At 36.1% G+C, this 23843-nt stretch overlaps 1 protein-coding gene across 2 annotated transcripts in view; it reads left to right on the top strand.

Annotated features, from left to right (window-relative positions):
- Positions 1-23843, top strand: part of COG5 (component of oligomeric golgi complex 5) — a 362628-nt gene that overhangs the window by 287083 nt on the left and 51702 nt on the right. For both annotated transcript variants that reach the window (XM_003811197.6, XM_055114808.1), the window contains exons 15-16: positions 18274-18384; positions 19860-19922. In XM_003811197.6, the coding sequence (XP_003811245.1) occupies positions 18274-18384; positions 19860-19922 (174 nt within the window). The remainder of the gene's footprint in view (positions 1-18273; positions 18385-19859; positions 19923-23843) is intronic.

Raw genomic sequence — 23843 nt, 5'->3', positions numbered from 1 at the left:
TTGACAGCAATTGTGAGGTTATAATTAATTTACTAAGAATTTTATGTTTCAAATACACACATACCTATAGGTGTAATATCATAATATTTTATGATTAAACTGAACAAATTATTTAATGGTGATATATTGGGGATTTGTTTGTATAGTCTGAAATGTGACCTTTAGAAGAAAAGGTCACTAGACCTTACAGTGGAAAGTTTGGGGTTTTTTGTTTGTTTTTGAGATGGTCTCACTCTGTTGCCCAGCCTGAAGTACAGTGGCATGATCATGGCTCATTGCAACCTCTGCCTCCCAGGCTCAAGGTATCCTCCCGCTTCAGCCTCTGGGCATGCCAGCATGCCTAGCTAATTTTCTTATTTTTTGTAGCGATGGAGGGTCTCGCCACATTACTCAGGCTGGTCTCGAACTCCTGGGCTCAAATGATCCATAGCCTTGGCCTTCTGAAGTACTGGGATTACAGGTGTGAGCCACTGTACCTAGCCACAGTGGAAAGTTTGAATTAGTGTTTTTCTTATCCTCTGTGTGTTAAAAGGAAACTAAAATATTAGTACATAAGGGAACTGTTGTGGCACCTTTAAAATTTATAGGCTTGTAAACTTTTTTGATATCAACTTTGGAGGCAAATATATTAATAAGTATCCCTTTTAAAAACTGAAGGGTATTTTCCAACAGTAACCATTATTTGATGGTTCCAGGGAATGGCATCTAGAATCTTAGTGTAAATGGCAAATGTTATGAACTGTGAGAAAGGAGATTGGCATTTAATCAGGTTGCAGACCATTTGAAACAATAATATGAATGACATTTAAGGGGAGGTCTCAACTTCAATGCATATCAGTAGCTATGTATGAGGTCAATAGTTCTAGACAATAAGGTTTTATTTTAAGGCTTTGTAAATACACACTTTATTCTTTATATAATTTTATAAGTTGGAGATTTGACATTCCTATGATGGAAAAAAACATACATGTGTGATATTTAAATGGTATAGAGACATATGAGCTCAAATATTAGTTCAATTTTTTTTTTTTTTAAGTTTTAAAAGTATTGGCCAGGTATGGTGGCTCATGCCTATAATCCCAGCACTTTGGGAGGCTGAGGTGGGCAGATCACCTCAGGTCAGAAGTTCAAGACCAGCCTGACCAAAATGGTGAAACCTCATCTCTACTAAAAGTACAAAAATTAGTCAGGCGTGGTGGCGCGCCAGGAGAATCGCATGAACCCAGGAGGCGGAGGTTGCAGTGAGCTTAGCTTGCACCACTGCACTCAAGCCTGGGCGACAGACCAAGACTCCATCTCAAAATAATTAAATAAATAAAAGTATTATTTAATGGAGATTTTAATGCCATCTACATGGATTATCACCCCATATATTATTATATGGTAATAGCTTATGTTGTTAATATGCAAAAGAATAAAAGATCAAAGGCAATATGAAATCACTTGGAAGAGTTTTTATATTATGTGCAAACAGATGAAACAAATCAGTAGTGTCTTTTTGACCAAATGCACTTTCTCTGTGATACAAACACACCAATCCCTTTAGGTTACCTAGCTAGCCTCTTGATCCTTTTTTTTTTTTTAAGAGATGGGGGTCTCACTATGTTGGCCAGGTTGGTCTTGAACTCTTGGCCTCAAGCAACCTCCCACCTCGGCCTCCCAAAGTGAGCCACTGCACCTGGCCCTCTTGATCCTTTAGATAGCCTGGCACTTTTTGTTACCTCTCTTCTTACGTTGGACTATTTTAGGATTACTTCATCCTTTCTTCAAGACGGCTTTCTGGCCTGACACACTGGCTATACCTATAATCCTAGCACTTTGAGAGTTCGAGACAGAAGGATTGCTTTGAGCCCAGTAGTCCAAGACTAGCTGGGGCAACATAGTGAGACCTTGTGTCTACAGAAACAGAAGAAAAAAAGATAGCTTTCTGACTTGCTTCTCAGACTTGTAAGAGCTTGATTTTCTGGGGGCTGTGGCAAGTCAATACTAGATGAACTGTCAGGACTAAGAGTCAGTAGATCATATTGAAAACAGAGAGCAATGACAATATTTTCAAGAGAAGGTAAAAAATTTGAAATTGTTAGTTAAAGCAGGTCAAAGTCTGTATTAGTTATATGTTGTCATAAGAATGCTGTGTAACCAACAACCGCTGTTGGCGTGGGTGACACGCAGTAAGCATTTATTGCTCATGCTTCTCGGGTCATATGGAGTGCTAGCTAGGTGTCTTTTCTGAGGTTGGCTGGGTTTACTCACAAGACTGGCTGGCTGCTGTTCTAGGCTGGCCTTAACCATATTAAAACTCTGCTCTATTATACATAGTTCTAATCCTGCAGCAGCCTATCCTGGGCCTGATCTCACGGTGAAGACGGGGCGCAGGAGAGAAAATATTCCCGTAAGTCTCACCAAAACAACCCCTCCACAGTGCAAAATTAAATAGCAAAGAATGTAGATACAAAGGAGGTGAAGAGTGGGATGAATTATGTCATCTATCATAAAGCCAAATTGAGAGTATGCAACAATGAAAAAAGAGAGCTCATGAACTTTTTTAATTTTAATTTTTAATATTTAGAGACAGGGTATCGCTATGTTGCCAGACTGTTATGCAGGGCGTATTCACAGGTGCGACCAATGTTCTCTAAAGCACCAAACTCCTAGGCTCAAGCAATCCTCCTGCCTCAGCCTCTCAAGTAGCTGGGACTACAGGCAACTCCACCACACCTGGCTGAGCTTTTATTTTTATTCCCAAAGATGTACGCTCCCTACTTGAATCCTAATGGTGTGTTTGTGTTAAATTTTATGTCATTTGACACCACCTTCATTGCCAAAGAAGAGAGAAATTCATTGCTATGGTAATTTACTTAATGATTTCAGTTAATGCTAATATTACTATAAAAATCAAAAGACTTTTTCCTATATGGCTTTTAAATTATATATGTTGACCTCTTATCACATTTTCTAATCTTTATTGTCCTAAACCTCTTTTCATTACCACAGGCATATAATATTCAAACATTTTCCCTTTTCTATTTTTTTATCTTTCTCATTTAAAAATTTTTTTTCTTCATTCCAGAGTATGAAGTTTTTTTAGTCTCTGAGTAAATGGAATCCTCCACACCCACCCTAGAAAATATTAGTATTAGAAGTTTGAAAAGAAATTGAGCAATCGAATCTTGAATTCAATTGAGCAATTGAATAACTTTTTACTTACCATGTTATCACTTCAGTACCATCAGGAAGATTTTTGAAATTTGTTATTTAGTTTTTCCAGATGTTCTCATTGAGAGGATTGGCCAATTACATAGTCAGTCTTTTACTGGGATTGGAAGTCCTAACACTATAGAGCTTGTATATCTGTTGAAGCATATTAGTGATCAAGTACAGCTTTTAATCTTACCCTGTTCCAAGGTATGGACTATAATTTAATTCCTTCATGTGTGCTTAAAAATTACACTATTTGAAATTATATTTCTGGGAGATAAAATTGTCAACATTTAATCAAGGTTAGGCTGTGGTTTACTCAGAGCACCCTCCTTCCTAGCGTACACCCACATACAAATACATATCACATTAAAGATATACCTGTACTCATAATAAGATCGAAAGAAAACCTGCATTTACTGCCCAGGGCCGCTATAGGTATCATCCTAGTGTGACAAACAGCAAGATTGCCTTGCAAATGGAACTAAGGCCAAAACATGCTCAGGAACTACATCTGCAGTATCCCAGTGTGACACCAGCTACCAGCAGTAGATAGGGTTCTGAATTGGAGACATGTAGTAATGGTATGAAGGGAGGCATGATTAATGGGGCAACTGTAACTACCCCTCCCCCAACACACGTATTAGGCACAAACCCAGAATGAGGGAGGAGACTTCCTTTTAAAAATTAGGACGCAAACTAAAACTCTGCATTTGAGTATAAGCAAGCTTGTTTGAATCTTAGAAGCTATGGATTGTCTTTGATTATCCTTTGCTGTATCAGACATGTAGCACACTTTTGAGCAGCTTTTACTCAACTCACTAGTATTAGGTTGTGCCAGTTTAGAGTACTTTCTGAGACATATCTAAAAGCAAAAATGGTGACATGGAAAGATTCTCGCTGTAATGGGAATTAAGAAAAATCCTCTTTCTCTTTCTCTATCTCTTAGAAAGTCTTAGCATATTCAATACCTTAGGGCAGGAATTGATAATCTAGCAATGGGAATGGGTTTAGGGGATCTGTAGATCCTAGGAAATTATAAAACATATAAAACTTAGTTCCATTTGCAAGTTTTATGAAAACAAAAATATTTCTCAAAATATTTTTGAAATTGTGAACCCCGTATATCTGAGACAGGTCTCAGTTAATTTAGAAAGTTTATTTTGCCAAGGTTGAGGACTTGCAGAGACACAGCCTCAGGAGGTCCTGATGACACGTGCCCAAGGTGGTCAGAGCACAGTTTGATTTTATACATTTTAGGGAGTCATGAGACATCAATCAACATATGTAAGATGAACAGTGGTTCCATCCGGAAAGGTGGGACAACTCAAAGCAAGGAGGGGGCTTCCAGATCACAGGTAGATAAGAAATAAATCGTTGCATTCTTTTGAGTTTCTGAATAGCCTCTCCAAAGGAGACAATCAGATATACATTTATCTCAGTGAGCAGAGGGGTGACTCTGAATAGAATGGGAGGCAGGTTTGTCATAAGCAGTTCCCAGCTTGACTCTTCCCTTTAGCTTAGTGATTTGGGGGCCCCAACATTTATTTTCCTTTCACAGAATTTTTCTGGGAAAATGCTCTAATAGATTTTAAAGAGGCCTGTGATTCTTCCTCCCCAAATAACTGATAGATACCTGGAAAATCCCCCAGGTATTTCAAAGTTAAACAGCAAACATTTAAATGATCTATAGGCCAAAGAGGGATATTTTTAAAAAAATTTCAAACTAAATAAAAATGAAAATAGAACAAATCTATTGGCATTTGTAGGATGCAGCTTAACTCAGCAAAATTCAAATCATTGAATACTTTTATTGGGGAGGAAAAAAGATCTCAATCAAGGATCTAATCTTTTACCTTAAGAAACTAAAAAGAGGGAAAAAAAGGGCAAATTAAACCCATAATAAATAGTAAGAAGGAAATAATAAAGATGAGGCAGAAAACAATCAAACACAAAAAACCAATGAACATGATTAAAGCCAAAAGCATATTCTAGAATTATGATTTTTAGTAAAATCATTGTATACAAGGTATCACTGAAAACCAACTATTTCTATCTACCAGCTACAAACAGAAAATAGAATTTACTTTATAAAAGGCTATTTACAGTGGCAGCAGAAAATATCAAATTCCAGAATTTGGAGTCTTGCTGTGTTGCCCAGGCTAGATGCAATGTCGTCATCCTTGCTCACTGCAGCCTGGAACTCGTGAGCTCAAGGGATCCTTCTGCCTCAGCCTCCCCAGTAGCTGAGATTTCAGGCATGAGTTACCACACCTGGCAATCAAGACACTTTTTTAAGAAGAGGAACAATGCAGAGCGATTTGCTCTACTACATAAGAAGACTTATAAAGTTATAGTAAAGGCCAGGTGTGGTGTCTCACGCCTGTAAATCCCAGCAAACTTTGGGAGGCTAAGGAGGGAGAATCACTTGAGATCAGGAGTTAGAGACCAGCCTGGGTAATTGAGTGAGATCCCATCTCTACAAAAAAAAAAAAAAAAAAAAAAAAAAAGTTCTAGTTAGGATAATGAAGTATAAAATATTAGCACAAGTATAGAAAAATGGAACATTGAAAGAGAAACAGTCCCACACATATACAGTCACAGTATATTCAAATTCACAGTAAACAATTAATTTTACCAAACAGCCACTTTTCTCCAGTTTAAACATCAACTGCCTAAAATAACATTACCGAAACTAAATGTAGTATATATTTTGGAAGTTTGGAGAAAATGAAGGAGTAAAGGGGTGTGTGTGTGTGTGTGTGTGTGTGTGTGTGTGTGTGTGTGTGTGTATAACATCTTTCTTTTCTTGGGTCTAGATTTTTTATGTTCACTTTTGGTAATTCAAAACATATGTGAGGCTGGGTGACATGGCTCACACCTGTAATCCCAGCACTGTGAGAGGCCAAGGCAGGTGGATCGCTTGAGCCATGGAGTTCAAGACCAGCTTGGGCAACATGCGAAACCCCATCTCTACTGAAAATACCAAAATTAGCAGGATGTGGTGGGTGGCACATATCTGATGTCCCAGATACTTGGGAAGCTGAGGCAGGAAGGATCACTTGATCCCAGAAGGTGGAGGCTGTAGCAAACCAAGATCATGGCCACTGCACTCCAGCCAGAGTAATAGAAGGATGTCCTGTCTCAGAAAAAAAAAAAAAAAAAAGCACGTGTGAGTACTATCTTTGCTAAGAACCGGAGAGAGAACTTTTTGAAAAATTTTATGCCTTTCAGTTCTGTTTCAATTTTTACCATATGCAAGATTTTACAAGAAGGAATAATTTGATTAGTATTCAGAGGGAGTGATCACAATGAATGGGACTGAAGAGGCAAGTCCAAGTGCCTAAAAAGGCAGTAGCAGCCTGGCAATTACTGAAGCATTGTGTGTTCTGGACTTTGGTTATACTGCCATAAAGTGATACCTTCAACCCCAGATCCTCTTGCTTATAAGCGTGGACTCTTGAATACTGACAGACTTAAAACTGATTAAATGCTCTTGCTTTTCCAGAATTCCTCGTGACCCAGTCTGACATCCTTGAAACTATGTAACCTTAATCCTAGATCCTGCCAGCTCTAGCAGGCCATAGTAAGGGCTGTGGCCTTCACTCAGAATGAGAGGGAAGCTATTTAATGGTTGAATGCAGAAGGAGGAAATCTAATGCAAAAAGGAAGGATTAGAATGCAGGAAGTAATAATAAGTAATAATAAGCACAAAACATTGATAAACATATAGGTAAATCTAATCTTTAATTGCATAAAATAAGAAATAATAGTGACTAATATGGAACATAGAAGTAAGATGGAACTAAAATACAAGTCCACATTAAGGTATAAAATGAGGAAAGAGTGATGGATTTTAAAGCGTTTTAAAATGCATGTCATTGTTCAGAAGGATTGTAAAGCCATAGATATATTCACTTAAATTGAATATATATATATATATTTTTTGAGACAGAGTCTTGCTCTGTCGCCCAGGCTGGAGTGCAGTGGCACGATCTCGGCTCACTGCAAGCTCCACCTCCCAGGTTCATGCCATTCTCCTGCCTCAGCCTCCCGAGTAGCTGGGACTACAGGCGTCCGCCACCACACCCGGCTAATTTTTTGTATTTTTAGTAGAGACGGGGTATCACCGAGTTAGCCAGGATGGTCTCAATCTTGTGACCTCGTGATCCCCCCACCTCGGCCTCCCAAAGTTCTGGGATTACAGGCGTGAGCCACCGCGCCAGGCCTAAATTGAATATAATATTAACAATTTAATTATGACTACTGAAAGAATAGAAATAGAATATATAACTTAGAATTAAGTTAATGGAAAAGGGTAAAAAAGGAAACTATCAGTTGAGTAAAAGGCTGAAAAATATACAGAAACAAAAGAAGCAAAAATTGAATCATGACAAATAAGGGAAAGTTTATAATAAGGTAGTAAAATAATTCCAACATATACATCACTGATCACAATAAATGTAAATATACTAAACTGGCCACTGACATTTTTCAGTTTGCATAGAATCAATGGCTGAATTCAGCTTCGTGTGACATACCTAAAATATAAGGACAGATAAAGGATGAAAGTAAAGGAATGGAGAAAAAATATTTCAGGCAAATACTAATCAGAAGAATGCTGACATAATGATATTAACATTAGACAGAATAGACTTTAAGTCAAAAAGCATTATTAGGGATTGTGAAGGTCACATATTGAGAAAAGGAACAATTTACAGGAAGGTAAAGAATTATGATATACCTTACAAGACAGCCTCAGACTAATAAAGCACAAGTGGATAGAATTATAGAGAGAAATGGACAAATCCACTATCAAAATGAGAGACTGTGGTGGGGAAGAGGGTCAGTCAAGCCACATTGGAATTATATCCTTTAAAACTACTTCTCTTGAGATGCTTTCTCAAACACTTATAGCCATTTATGGCAAACACAATCATAGAATGACGAATATAGTGCCATGTTTTGCAAACTGAATTCCTGCTTTCGATCAGGTAATGAACCTTTTTTCCTGGTTTTACATTATAAACATTAATATTAAAACCAATATACAGAAAGAACCTAATTAACTTGGAGTTCAGTAATACACTTTTTTATTATTAGGACTTTAGCTGAACTGAATATTATTGTTGGACTGTATATAAAGAATTTCTTCGGCCAAGTGCAGTGGCTCACGCCTGTAATCCCTGCACTTTGGGAGGCCGAGGCAGGCGGATCACCTGAGTTCGGGAGTTTGAGACCAGCCTGACCAAGATGGAGAAACCCCGTCTGTGCTAAAACTACAAAATTAGCCAGGCGTGGTGGTGCATGCCTGTAATCTCAGCTACTAAGGAGGCTGAGGCAGGAGAATCGCTTGAACCTGGGAGGCAGAGGTTGCGGTGAGCCGAGATTGTGCCATTGCACTTCAGCCTGGGCAACAAGAGCGAAACTCCGTCTCAAAAAAACAACAAAAAGAATTTCTTACTACGAAAAGTAATAATGCATGTAAGATTATAGATTTAATTACATTTTTTAAATTATTTTTTAAAAATAGAGGTGGGGATCTCACTATGTTGTTCAGGCTGGTCTCGAACTCCTGGCCTCAAGCGATCCTCCCACCTCAACCTCCCAAAGTGCTGGGATTACAGGTGTAAGCCACCATGCCCGGCCCTTACCCCAGTTATTTTTTTAAAATTGTATTGATTAATTAGGCCTTAATACTAGGAAGCTGGGATTTTAGTTATTCTGTATCCCTCAAAGTAATAAACTGTCATTCTTTTTTGAAATTCTGTAGTTTGAAGTTTAGTTTGTACTATAATCAAATTACTATAAATCAAAGAAGCCTTATTCTGTACATTTCATGTAGATATGAAGGATTGTTTAAGTTGTTAATAAATTACTTACAGTATTCATTATTGGAAAGTGGGAAAAGCTCAGCATACCTGAAAGTGAACAGTTCTTTCTTTTTCAAATAATTAAAAATATGCAGACTTATGACTCTAAATTTAATTAACAAGGCCAGTGTTTAGGTCATGGGTAGGTAGAAATTCTATCTGCTGTTCAAAAGCTTAAGACCCTTTCAGGAAAAATAAAAGCTCTTAGAGAGGATAATAGATTTGATTAGATGATTCATTCTTAGCAAATTGTGTTTGCGTTTCTTATCCCCTGTATTGCCAGGTGGAGATTTTGACAGGAGCTTGGGTAATCTAGAGAAGGTTAATGAGAAAGTTAGGTTGAGAAAGGGGCTTTGTGTGGTAGGAATTGGTGGTATTTGAGCAACAGAGTTTTGAGTTACAAAGTTGTATTTTATTCCTGTGTGGTGTTCGTGCTCATCTCTCATGCATAAACAAGACATGATTTTGTTTCTTACTTTTTGGTTATATATTAACTGTTCAAATTGGATCCCATCTCAAGCTGTCATCTCTTTAATAACAGATTTGTGTGAAGATTTAGCCTGATGTTAAGATACAACATTACCATTGAGTCTGTTCTGTGGTTCAATTATACCTGTCTTTATTTTGTAAATAGCTAGTAAAAAACCTCTTTTTAAAATTAAGTTGCCAAATATTTGATAAATTTAACAGTCCGGGAGATAACTAAGAAGCAAGAAGGCAATGAAATCATTCTCTGAACTGCTAGAATTGATGTTCCACTGTCCATATACTAAAGCACACACACATAACTCATAGGAAAGTCTCCCGGCTTTAACATGGTTAGTCCTCTGGTTTCCCACTTCAAAGCAAGTTAGACCAAGATGAGAGAAGAGTATCAAAAAAAGATCAAAAAAGAGAAAGTTTACACCCTAGGAATAACTCGTATTCCTACGAGTTATTAAACAAGAAAGTTTACAACCTAGGAAGGACTCGTAAAATCACCAAAATTTAAAGAAGCATAGGAAACACCAAATATCAAAAGAGGTAGTAATCTAAGTTTGTTTAATGAATGAAGGGGAATGCAGCTATATATACCCTGCTAAGCTTGGATGAAGTCACTAAAAGCAGAGAAGAGATGTAATAGCATAAAAACACTGCTCAAACACTTGTGAACATTTACAATGGTTAACCTAAGTAGAATTTGCCTTCTTCAGGTACATGTTCTGTGTATCTTATTTATGAAACCAGAAAAGTATGGCATACGCTGTGAGAATATTTTCTTGAAAATATTTTCTGATAGTTTTAGCACTCAAGAAAATTAGTTTCATTTATTATCAAAATTTAGTTAGATTGATGTGCTGGGAAAGTGACAAATTGCTGTGTAAACCTACAGATTTGTCCTTTATTATACATTTTCAAAAACATACCCTAACCCTGGATTCCACATAAAGTATAATTTCTAATGTATTACAAACTCTGTCACACACACGTGTGTGTGTATTATTATTATTGTTGTTATTATTATTATTTGGAGACAGGGTCTGTCACCCAGGCTGGAGGGCAGTGATACAGTCACAGCTCACTGCAGCCTTGACCTCCTGGGGTCAAAAAATCCTGCCTCAGCCTCCTGAGGACCTGGGACCATAGGCAAGAACCACTATGCCCAGCTAATTTTTTCATTTTTTGTAGAGACAGGGTCTCACTATGTTGCTCAGGTTGGTCTCAAACTCCTGAGCTCAAGCGATCCTCCCACTTCGGCCTCCTAAAGTGCTGGGATTACAGGCGTGAGCCACCATGCCCAGCCTATACAAACTATATTTAGCCTGAAGGATCTTTGATAATTTAATTGTGAGCATATACATATTTAAACATATAATTTTACATTTTTATAGGATAATTGACATGTTATAATAAACTAAGTGATATTTAATCATAACTCTTACATTCCTTAATCTGAACCAGGTAATCTATGATAAAAGCATTTGAAAAATAAACATGAATAAAAATTAAGGCTGAGTGCAGTGGCTCACACCTGTAATCTTTGGAAGATCCCAAAGGTGACTTCTTGAGCCCAAGAGTTTGAGACCAGTGAGGGCAAAAAGTGGACCCTGTCTCTACAGAAAATTAAAAAATTAGCTGGCCATGGTGGTATATGCCTGTGGTCCCAGCTACTCGGGAAGCTGAGATGGGAGGATCACTTGATCAGGAGGTCGAGGCTGCAGTGAATCATGATCATGCCACTGCACTTCAGCCTGCGTGACAGAGGGAGACCCTGTCTCAAAGAATAAAATAAAAATTAATTATTTTTGTCTGTGTCACAGATCAGTAGATTAAAAAGTACCTTGATGAGATTATCTTTCCCCAAATCCTTCCTTTGGTCAAGTAAACAATAACCAAAGCAGTTTATCTTGTCGTATTATCTTAAATCTTTCAGAGATAGAGATTGTATCCTTTTAATGTTTATAATTTATGAAATTATATTGTATAACAATTTCTAAGTATATTCTACAAGTAAACCTTTTAGATACTTTATGGAATTCCACAGTGCCTTTTACTAGTATTTTACTAATCTTCCTCTTTATGTAATGTTTCATACTATTTCTTTACATTTTTGCTTTTTTTTTCCAGTCTTTTTGTGAAAGCAAACTGCTACATAGACATATCTGCTTTCTTTTTTTACAGTTAACAGTATAACTTTAGCTACTTTCATTGTTTGTTCCATCATGTGAATTGCCTAATAGACCCAACCATTCCCTTATTCTTAGACATGTAGGGTTTTATGATTTCTCAGTTTTATAAATATAATCTTTGTGTATAAACTTTTCTGTATTATTTTCTTATGATACATTTTCTGGGGTTCGTTTTTGGTTTTTGTTGTTGTTTTGAGACAGGATCTGGATCTGTCACTCGAGCTGGAGTGCAGTGGTGTGATCTTTACTCACTGCAATCTCCACCTCCTGGGCTCACACCATCCTCACACCTTAGCCTCGCAAGTAGCTGGGACCTACAGGCGCGTACCACCACACCTGGCTAATTTTTGTATTTTTTGTAGAGATGGGGTTTTGCCATGTTACCCAGGCTGGTCTCAAACTCCTGGGCTCAAGCGATCCTCCTGCCTCAGTCTCCAAAGGGCTAGGATTACAGGTATGAGCCACCGTGGCCCGCTCCATTGTCTGGAATTTTTTTACAATATATTTCTTAGGATATTTTCTTACATATATAAGGGTATGGCAATTTTGAGGCTCTTGGAATATATTGCTCCTTAGTATCTCGTGACTAGAGGATCATTGAACTGTATATCTAAAAAACTGATGTGATGTAGATCAGGAATTGCTAATAGATTTTATGCCCTGGGTCAAGTCTTAGAGATTTGTAGTCACTGCCTGGAGTGCAATGTTGAGAGACCATAACAGGGCCACAATTGATTATTGATGTCTTCTATATGCATGGGAGTGGGCATAAATAGACCACTAGAAGTGTTTCCATAGTATCTGGAAAGTAACTTACTTACCCTTTTGTAATTTATAAGTAATCTATAATATATTATTTTGTTCTTTTTAGACATTTTTCGGAGCCATCAACTTTATAACTCCCCACAAATAATTCTTAGATTTTCTTAATGGAAACTTAAAGTTGTCATCCAACTCATCCCTTGAATTGTCAGTTTTATTTCTTTTACTTTTAGTCCTCAGGCATGATGATTAGGGAGATTTTGGTCATTTCATCTGCAGATTAACAGTTATATAAAAACATTCTTCATGTTATTATAACTATGTAGTTTATTGTTTCAATTATCTAGTCTCATCAGTTGTTTCTCACACATTGAATTCACATGCTGTTCCTAATGAGCAGATGTACAGAATTAGAATTTCTGAAGAATATTTTGTTCAGATAATTAAATTTTAAAAAATAGTGTATCTTGTCATTTGCACATAAGAATTATTTTAATTTTTATTTAAGGATTTGTTTAGCATTTGGATTCCCTCTCATTCCTTGTGTGTGTGTGCACGTGTGTGTGTGTATTTGTGTGTGTGTTTTAAAAATAAACTCAAATGCAACTCTTCTTGTTTCTAACATCTTTCCAGATTGTACTGGAATAGTGTAACATGATTAACCAGTATGTACATTTCTCCTATTTTACAATGTTGAATCTCTTATTGCTCCCACTTTTCTAGTTCCCTCATTCTCAGTGCTTTACAGCCAAAGCTGTATTTTTGCACCTTGGTACAATTTTATTCATCTCAAATAAGATAGGCTTTGAAAAAACAACCATATGTAATAAGCATCTTCTACTTTGAGACGCCTTGCTGAACATGTACATGAATTAGTGATGCCAATTTTAAGGAGCTTACAGGAAATGGCTTGAGATAGTAAAGGTTAAAGTGGCTGAAGATGGGTGGAGGATTATGAAGTAGTTGAGGTGCCTACTTTATACAAGATACTTTGTTACCACAACCCAAATGGAGCAAAACCTACTCTGTAACTCCAGGCAGCTTCACTAGCATTTTGTTCTCATTCCTAAATGCTAATCTGTTCCTTTGGCCCCTAGCCAGTACTGAGATAGACTAGAGGTTGGGGGAAGGAACCAAGCAAAGGAAAAGTGAAAAGAAAATATGAATAAGACATAGAATTGTCTGGAGATAGAAATATGTGGTATTACCATTTTTAAGGCATTTTACAGTTTACATAGCATACTTTGGTATAAACTGTATTATTAGTTCCGTGTTACAGATTAAGAAATTGAAGCTACAAGTCACTCAGCTAGCAAGTAGTAGGGACGGCAGACATTCTGGGAACAGGAGTTTTCTGATTGCTTCTATTTTTTCAGGGAAATATACAGCAAAGTCATCAACTGAGAAAAAGGAGGAGGGAAGGAGGTGTCGGAGATTAGAGAAATGAGGAGAAGGTGAGGAACAATCTCCTAGGGGCTTAGGAGCATGAATGGGATATTTAACAGTATTGACAGGCAACGCCAAGAACCCACCTTGGTTTAGTGATCACAGATTTAAAGTCCAACCAGTGAGAAGCTCATTCAGCTTCTCACACTCAGGCATTGACTTGGTTTCACCCAGGACTAGAATTTTCCTAAGTGACCATGAATATATGTATTCTTAATACCCTGCCCCACTTGCTCTCTGAAAACTAATGAACTCTCCAGGCCCCAGTTTAAAGCCAGTATCTCCACAGTTGCACTGGATCCCATTTCCTCTCAAGATACCACTCACTGCTGAAAAGATATCACTCACTGCTGAAATTGATTTTAATGAATCACGTAATCTAATCCAGAAAGGAAGGAAATAAAGAAATGGGTATCAGGGACTCCTGTGAGATAGCATGAGAAGGTGATACATTTGGGAGGTCTCAAGGGGTTACTGAATTATTGGAATTAGAATCAAAGGGACGGCCAGTGCGGTGGCTCATGCCTGTAATCCCAGCATGTTGGGAGTCTGAGGTAGGTGGATCACTTGAGGCCAGGAGTTCAAGACCAGCCTAGCTAACATGGCAAAACCCCATCTCTACTAAAAATACAAAAATTAGCCAGGCATGGTGACGCATGACTGTAATCCCAGCTACCCAGGAGGCTGAGGCACAAGAATCACTTGAACCCAGTAGGTGAAGGTTGCAGTGAGCCAAGAACATGCCACTGTCCTCCAGTTTGGGTGACAGAGAGCCTATCTTTAAAAAAAAAAAAAAAATCAAAGAGAAGCATAAATATATCTACCTACTGTGTACTTACAGAAATTAAAATTAAAAATAAGTAAAATCAAAGGGAAAGATTTGAAATGGCAGCCTGAGAGTAGCATACTTGAACTCAGATTTGAGAGAGAGTTCAGTCATTATAATGGCAAGATTATAGAGTGTGACCATGGAAGAAGATAAATGAGTTGGAGTGAACAGTAAGATTGTTGAAGGAGAAGAGGACAAGGAATCGAGAGCCCGTTGTATCTGAAGGATCATCTATTTGAATATTGATTTAATCAAGAAGTATTGCAGGGTCAACAGCAATGAGCAAACCTAGTGCCCAGATCTTTGTCTCTAATTCCATTTTCCACTAAAAGGAAACAGAACTCTTTGGAAACATGGCTGATTCCAGATAAAAATATTTCATCAATGTAAATCTGTGAAGTTGATAACAACTGTGGTTTTTTAAGAAAATATCCTTATTAGGAAATACACACATTGAAATATTTAGGGGTAAAGGGCCATAATGTATGTATAATTCAGAAAACAAATTATGCACGTTCCTGTATGTGAGAGAGAGAGAGAGAATACAAATGATAAAGCAAACAGGATAAAATGTAACATCAGTAAATCCAGATAGAGAACATACAGTATTCCTTGTACTGTTTTTATTTTTGTAACTTTCTGTAAATTTGAGATTACAGTTGCATAGGTCCACTTATACACAGATATTTTTCAACCAAAGGCAGATCAAAAATGCCCTATTCACAGGATATAAAACCTGCATATATAGAGAGCCAACTTTTCCTGTACGCGGGTTCCTCAGGGCCCACCGTGGGACTTGAATATGCGTGGATTTAGGTGACGGGTGGGTGTTACGGTCCTGGAACCAATCCTCCTTGTATACTGAGGGGAGACTGTATTTCCTAAAAAAAACAAACAAACAAACAAAAAAAAACTATGACAAGAGTGGTGTTGGAGAGAAACACAAGGTCATCCACTTAGCTAAGTATTGGACTTGGACTGATTATATTCTGGGCGGTAAAATCAGGATAAGCAGCAGATTATTTACATCTCCAGTCTTTTGGAGACTTACATTTTTTCACTTTGATATTTTTATTTTGTTCTTTGTTTTTGGCATGATGACGTTTCATTTTTAGTTCTTTTATATCAATAATATTTTGTACCCAAAACTATAAATTTTTTTATGTAGCTTTGTAGGTCTTTTGAACTTAAGTCATCTTCTCTTAACCTTCATTTTCACAAGGTTCACAGAGCATCAGTTGATAACCTTGGAATCCTGGGATTTTTTCTATGCTTTCTTAAAAAACAGTTTTATTAAGATATAATTCACATGTCATATAACTCACCCATTAAAGTGTACAAGTCAGTGGTTTTTAGTATATTCACAGTCAATTTTAAAACATTTCATCACCCTAATAAGCAACTTCATACCAGTTAGCACTCACTCCTCATATACCCCACTGCCCCACTGCAATTTCCAATCGACTTTTGCCCATGTAGATTTGCCTAATCTGGATATTTCATATAAATGTAACCATTTAATATGTGGCTTTTGTGGTTGGTTTTTTCACATAGAATAATGTTTTCAGAATTCACCTATGTTGTAGTATGTATCAGAACTTTATTTCTTTGTGTTGCTAAGTAATGTTCCATTGCATGGATATTCTACATTTTATTTGTCAGTTGGTTGACATTTGCATTGTGTCTATTTTCTTATTATTATGAACAAATGCTGCTATGAATATTTGTGTACAGATTTTTGTGTAAACATATGTTTTTATTTCTCATATATATATATATATATATATATCACTAGGAGTTGAACTGCTGTGTCACATGGTCACTCTGTATCTACCTTTGAGGAAAGACCAGATTGTTTCCAAGCAGCTCCTCCAATTTTACATTCCCACCAGCAATGTATGAGGGTTCAGTTTTTCTACATCCTAGCCAGCATTTGTTATTACCTGTCTTCCTCATTATAGCATCCTAGTGGGTGTGACTTGGACCTGTCTATACTTTGAAACCCCCAAAATATGATCAGTCCTCAATAATAAAGGATCTCCACCCTTTTCTAGCAGCAAGCATATCTCCTCATTAAATACTGAACACACAAAACAAATTGAAATAAAATAACATAAAAATTCTTCCCCTTTCCCATTTCTTTGTTCTTCAAAATTGATTGGAGAGAATCTCAAGAGAAGTAAGAGAGATTGGATTTTTAAAATTGTACAGCTAGAGCTTGTAACTTTTAAATGCCCATTATAGTCAGATGTATGTTTAGCATTTGACCCCCCCTGCCCCGAGTCTGCCATACCCACTGATGCCACTCACCATGGCCACTTACACTTCCAGAGTGCCTTATGCAGGAGCCTCTCCACCTCCTCACCTTGGCACAGAGCCCATCATTTGCTTTCTCTTGGGAGGTCAGAGCTTCTGTTAGTATTAGTTCACCACATTATTGATTAAGTTGGATTTTATGGGCTCTTCTAAGTGCTTAAGCATTATCTTTTTAAGGTAGTTCTACAGGAAAATAAATATATTTTCAGGCCACCACCTTAGAACACAGCTTGATTGCAATTGTGATTATCTATGTCCATGAGGAAAGTCAAAATAAATTGGAGTTGTTTAACCTGGTTATACTTTCTATGTCCTGATCAAGTTTAATTTATCTTTAAATAATAATTATTATAAAGGATTGGATTAAAATCTGATCAATATGAGAATGGTTGATATTTTTTTTCTTAAATTTGAACCATGACAGTTAAGAGATTAACTCAATAAAGCATTCCATGTCCATTTCCCTAAAACTCATGAATTTAGAAGTAAATTAAAGGTCAAGTGTAGAAAGTTTTTAATACCACTTCTACTGATCATCTATACACAGTATAATTTTGGGCTTTTTTTAATCTATAAAAAATCATAGTAATACCCTCTTTGCACAATTCATTTCATTAGTGTATTAGGATGCCTGTCAAATATACATGGGATTTAGGTTTATTTTTATTTATTTCTCTGTCTAGCCATCCCCTTTCCCCCTCCCTCCCGTCTCTCTCTTCTCTCCTTTCCTCCTCCCTTTTTTTGTGGGCTTATTTCTGAGCATTTGAATAGAAAGAGCCCAATTGGCAGTTGCCGGAAGGTATTCCTTAGGATTACTATGTTATTATATCAAAATAATAGCACACATGGGGCATTTGGGTCACACCTGCCTCAAGAGTCCATCAGCTGTGAAGTATAAATGGAGCTGTTCTTCCCGTGCAAGACCAATTGTGCTTCCACATCCATGGTGTTTTCTCTACACAGATTGCCGGTTTTACCTCAAGTCCAAAGCTTTAACTTGACCTGAATATTTCCAGTTAACATTCTCTTTGTCAGAGGGGCATGAACTTCTCCCCGGTTAAAGAATATGTGTGTGTGTGTGTGTGTGTGTGTGTGTGTGTGTGTGTGTGTGTGTGTGTGACAGAGAGAGAGAGAGAGAATTATCATTCTGACACATTCTTTTGATATTGAATTCTTACAGCTCTCCACACAAGGAGATGCAAGTCAGGTGATTGGGCCTCTTACTGAAGGACAGAGAAGAAATGTGGCAGTAGTGAATTCACTGTATAAGTTGCACCAATCAGTAACAAAGGTAACTATTTTATTAAGTTTTTTTTACTTAATTTTAAATTCTTCTTGCCTCAAATTTGGACAGTTTACAAATTGTTATTTAGTACTTTGGAAAAGAATACAATGAAAATGTGATGATTATAAAATAAACTAAGGAGTTAACTCTTTTAAACAGTCTTTGATTCTGGCCTTCATTGTTTGTATGACTTTTTGTTTGCACATTCAGTTTAAAACACATGAACTATAGCTCCTCAAGTTAATTAAGTTTATTGAGCAAATTATTGGAGGACAAATCATACATATTTCATACTTATTGAAACGTAATTTGATACACTGTGGATGGTAGTAAATTATAGCAAAGCTAATGACAGAATAAGAATGCTGAAGCCCTCCAACATGTCAAAAATGTTCTATTAATATCTTTGCATTAAAAAGTCAGGGAGGAGCTGTATTCAAAACTGAATTTTTATGATATAATCACTGATGACTGCTTACACATAGATAACATGTACTCATTTTGCTATTTTTCTACTAGAAATTTGAAAGAAATGGCTGAACCTTGTTTGTCTTCATATATTATGTCTAAGGTGAACTGTATTGTTAATTACTAAAAAAGCAACACTTTCAAGTCCATCTGTGACTCTGGAGTAGCTTGTGCTTAATTATTCTCTATAGGTCATTTTTGAAATATTTTATAAATAGGAAGATAATAATTTAGGAGACCTGAAGAAAGCTAATGGGTAAATGATGTTCTTGAAAACTTGACTTATAGTATGAGCTTTAATATACTAGATTGTGTTTTAGAATAATTCTAAGTGACTATTACTCACTTATTTAAAGATTTTAACAAGTCCTTTTATCAATTAGCGGTTTCTAAAAACATGTATTTTACACACTAAACAAAATACATGTTAAAGAGTTATTAACAGGTAAATCTCAGAAGGGTAAAAATTATTAAAAAACACCAAATGATGTATTTTCCATTTTCTTTAATCATTACTCCAAAGCACCACAAGCAAGGAAAGATTGTGTTCTATCTAGCCTGCTTTAAATGTCTTTATTGATATTTTCAAAATTTTCATGATGTTTGTATTGATTTGTAAAAATTGAAATGCTGACATTTTTATTTTAAAGACTTGTTGGAAATCAGAGTCAGCCTAAAGACATGAGTGAAAGAAATGAGTAAATATGGCTTTATTCTGACCTTTTCAAGTTAAAACTTTATAATTAAAACCTATGTAACATGAATAAAGGAAACCTAGCTCTTAGTATTTATTAATGTTATTTGAAGTATGTGTTTGCTTTATACACAAAATTATTTTTCAACCTATCTTAATAAATACTGATTTTTAAAATCATGTATAAGATATTACTGTAAAGCAATGATAATATTGTATATATACTTTGTGGAAACAGCTTTATTATGCTATGATCAAAATTAGTATTTACAGAAATAGACTTAAGCAAAACTATAACTGGATCAAAACCTTGTTCTAGGTTGTTTCCAGTCAGAGCTCATTCCCACTGGCAGCTGAGCAAACTATAATTTCAGCTCTAAAGGTAAAAGAATTTAATCTTTGACTCTATAGATCAAAGTGGTTTTAGGATTATTTGTTTTGCTGAGTGGGCAGTGTCACATTTTATAATAATTCAGAATCCTCTATATATACAAAAGTAGCATGTTGATAATTATCCTAAAGAGAATAGATAACAAGTGTGTTTATGTTTTCTAGAATTTAAAAATAGACCCTTTTGGTGTCTACAGATTGTGTTCTACTTATGACAGTTGTGTACATAGAAGCAAAAGTCTTACATGTATTTATCTAATGGCAGTACAACCCAGTATTATTCCAGTAGAGCAGTGGTTCTCCAGCAGAATCATTTTGTCCCCAGGTGACATTTGACAGCATCTGGAGACATTCTGGATTGTCATGACATGGTAGAGATGCTACTGGCATCTAGTGAGTAGAGGCCAAGGATTTTGCTGAACATCTTGCAATGCATAGGACAATGCCCACCCCTCTCTCATAACAGAATTTCCCAGTCCAAAATGTCAGTAATGCCAAGGTTGAGAAACCCTACTTTAAACTGAGGCATAAAACCAGAACATATTCTCATTTTTTCTATACAAACATAACTATACCCTCTTTCTATTATTTAGGAAATTGCATAAACAATAATGGTATGAGATTCAGAGCCATATGTAGTTGACAGTATCTCTTTTAAAAACAAGCATATTATCAAGAGTACTAGAGAGGCACATTTTGAAATATTACTACAACCCTTCAAGTTACGTATTTGTATTCCCACTTTATGTATCTTAGAAATAATATCTTGCTCAAGGTCATATCGCTGGTAAATGCAGACCTCATTAACTCTAAAGAGTTATGTCTACTACACCTTGCCACCATCTTTCCTTTATTTGCTAAATATTTATTTAGTACTTGGCGAGTAAGTAACTAAGGCCATAAAGCGTAGACTTTGGAGCCAAACTACCTGTATATGAATCCTATCTCAGCTATTTAACCAGCTATATGACCTCAAACAAGTAAATAAGCTCTCTCTTGCCTTAGTTTCTGCATCTATAAAATGGTACAATAAACCTACACAAGAGTAATAAATTTCAACTATTAGATTGGATTTACATCTCTAAGGGAGAGTTTTAAAATTGAGATGAAAGCCTACAAGTAAATCCTATGGAGAAACACATATTTAGAGAAAAGAGGAAACAAGGAAAGAACAATCAGAAGAAGGAAGAAAATTAGGAGAATACAGTGTCACAAATCCTAAAGGGGAAGGGAGCTTCTAAAGTCAAATGCTTTAGAATTTACAGGGAATGAGGATTTAACAGGCACCAAAATATAAGGACACTAAATTCATATATGAATGGATTTGATTCATTGAGGGTAAGAGAAGGAGACAGTCTATTTTCCCCCAGTGTATTAGAAGTATACTTGTATGTTTTCTCTATATCCCTTTTTCCCCTAATGTGCTTTAAAATATTTTTCCATAATAAAATAATTGTTTTTAGTAAGGTTGGCATATGTATCAATGATCATAAAATCAGGTCAATATGACAAATCTTAAAGTCTTAACATTCTTGGTTCCAGACAGGGAATGGATACTCTTCTATAATTCCACATTTTTTTCTTCTAGCAGTAACTATCAAACATTTTTTTGATAACTACCCAAAATAAGTACATTTTACTTTGTGCCCTCATACGTAATAAGCATTTATAAATATATACATACATATGTAATTGCATAAAGTGTACTTCTATACACATAGTTGATACAGAAGTTTCACAAAGTAATACTTATCCTTATTTTGTGTACGCATTCTAATGTTTTCTATGCTAGTCTATTACTTTTTAAAACATTACGATACTGACCCACTGAATTGATTTTTTTGACCTCTAATGGTCAGACACAACCCACAGTTTCAGAAGGTCCATTCTCTGGATTAAGACAGAGTGCCTTCACTTTGATGATAAAAATCACTTGGAGAGTTAAAAATAGAAATTACTCATAGACTGTATTTCAGTATAGGGTAGTTTCTCTGAATCTTTATTTTTAACAGAAAACAAAGATTATTCTTTTAATATATTAGCTGGAGTCAGTGCAGGGAAAATTGCCCTAATCTTGGGCTGCAGCCGTGACTCTGAGGTTTGCTTGCCAGGACCAGTGCTGTGTGTAGCTGGGTCTGTACTTTGCTAAGGCATACCAATTTTGCCTTTTCGAACTCGATAACAGAAGACTAGCAATAAGTACAAGGCCCTCCTGCAGTGGCCTCATCAGTTAGAGACTTCATTGCTCATGTTAATACACTCAGTGAAAGTTTTAACTTTGCTATTTAAGTCTTATAAAAAACTGTTATGACTTATTAAGTAAAAAGTAAAAAAAAAAAACCTGACTTAGAATAAAAAGGAATGTTGAATTTCATAAAATTGTTGGAAATTTAATAAGTCACTTTGAATTCAAGGTAGAGAGTTACGATGTATAAATGCCTGCAGCCCAACCCAGAAATCTGCTTGATTTTATTTCATAGAGAAGATATTAAACATACTTTTTAACTTACTGAAAAATATAGATATAGACATATAACAGTCCTTTCTTCTCTACCTTGAGATTTTATCCAAAATTAAATGTTATTTTAGGCTTGAGGTTCATCATTACCTATTCTTTTTTTTCATTTATTCAAAAATATTTATTGTCTGTCATATGCCAGGTATTAGTGATACACAGTGAAAGTCACAAATAAAGTCCTTTCCCATGTAGAGCTTTTATTGTAGTGAGGAGCCCAGTGGTGATAAGCGCTATGATGAAAAATAGAGCACAGTAAAGGATAGAGAATGGGGATGGAAGGAAAGTGCTATTTTATATAGGCCTCTCCAATCAAGAGACATTTTGGCAAAAATCTGAAGGAAGTGAAGGAGTGAGCCAAGCAGCCATCTGGGGCAAGTGTTCCAGGAATAGAGACCTGAATTGGACAGGCTTGTAATAGTCACAGAACAGCCAGGAGGCCAGAGTGGCTGGAGCAGAGTGAGTGAGAGTAAAGGAGCAGGAGTGAAGTTGGAGAGCGAGCAGAGCAGGGGTTGGGTGGAGAGCAGATGCAGAGTCTCCATCATCACATATTCTAAACATTGTCTAATATGTTATGAATGACATAATTAATATTGAGTATACATTTAGAGTTATTTCATTATAACCACCATAGCTATATAAGTACCATTTAAACCCCTTGGTCCAGTAATTCTGATCCATTTTTTACTGAGATTTGTCTTGTGCAGATAGTGATTACATTGCCAAATTTATATATGGCAATGCTTCTTTCTCCCTTTTTGTGTGGGTTTGATGTTCTATATAAAGGAATATTCCAGATTGCTGAGGCTCCAATATTTTTGTAATTTTAACTATTTTAGGTAAATCTTTTTAAAATGTATAACATATTTCCCTGCTTTGTAAAGAGCATAGGAAATATAATCTAATCTCCTTTCTCAGTTTCCTTGTTAGTTGTTAGTTTCTACCCATCCTTGAAATGAAGGCATTCCCCAAGATGCTCTCTTCTCTTCCTATTTCATATTTTTCCTAAGTGGGAAACCTCACCCAGCAATAAAGTTTTCTATGTAAACCACCATATCTTATGCAAATAGGGATTTTTATTTCTTACTTTCTGATCTTTATGCCTATTTTTCCATGCCTTGTTTCACTGTCCAGGATCTGCAGTACAGTGTTGAATAGAACTGGTAAGAATGGACCTCATTTACTTGTTTCTGACCTGGGGGTAAAGCATTCAGTATTTTACTATTGTAAGTATAGTATTAGCTATAGGTTAATGATATAATAATGTTAGCTGTAGGTTTTTGATAGAAGGCCTTTGTCAGACTAAACAAGTTCCCTTCTATTCTTAGTTTTCTATTTTTTATTATAAATGGTGTTGAGTTTCATTAAATAGCTTTTTCTGCATCTATTGAAATAATC

This window comes from Pan paniscus, chromosome 6 (genome assembly GCF_029289425.2).
Source record: "Pan paniscus chromosome 6, NHGRI_mPanPan1-v2.0_pri, whole genome shotgun sequence".
NCBI lineage: Eukaryota > Metazoa > Chordata > Mammalia > Primates > Hominidae > Pan > Pan paniscus.
This window is presented reverse-complemented; position numbering and strand designations above follow the sequence as displayed.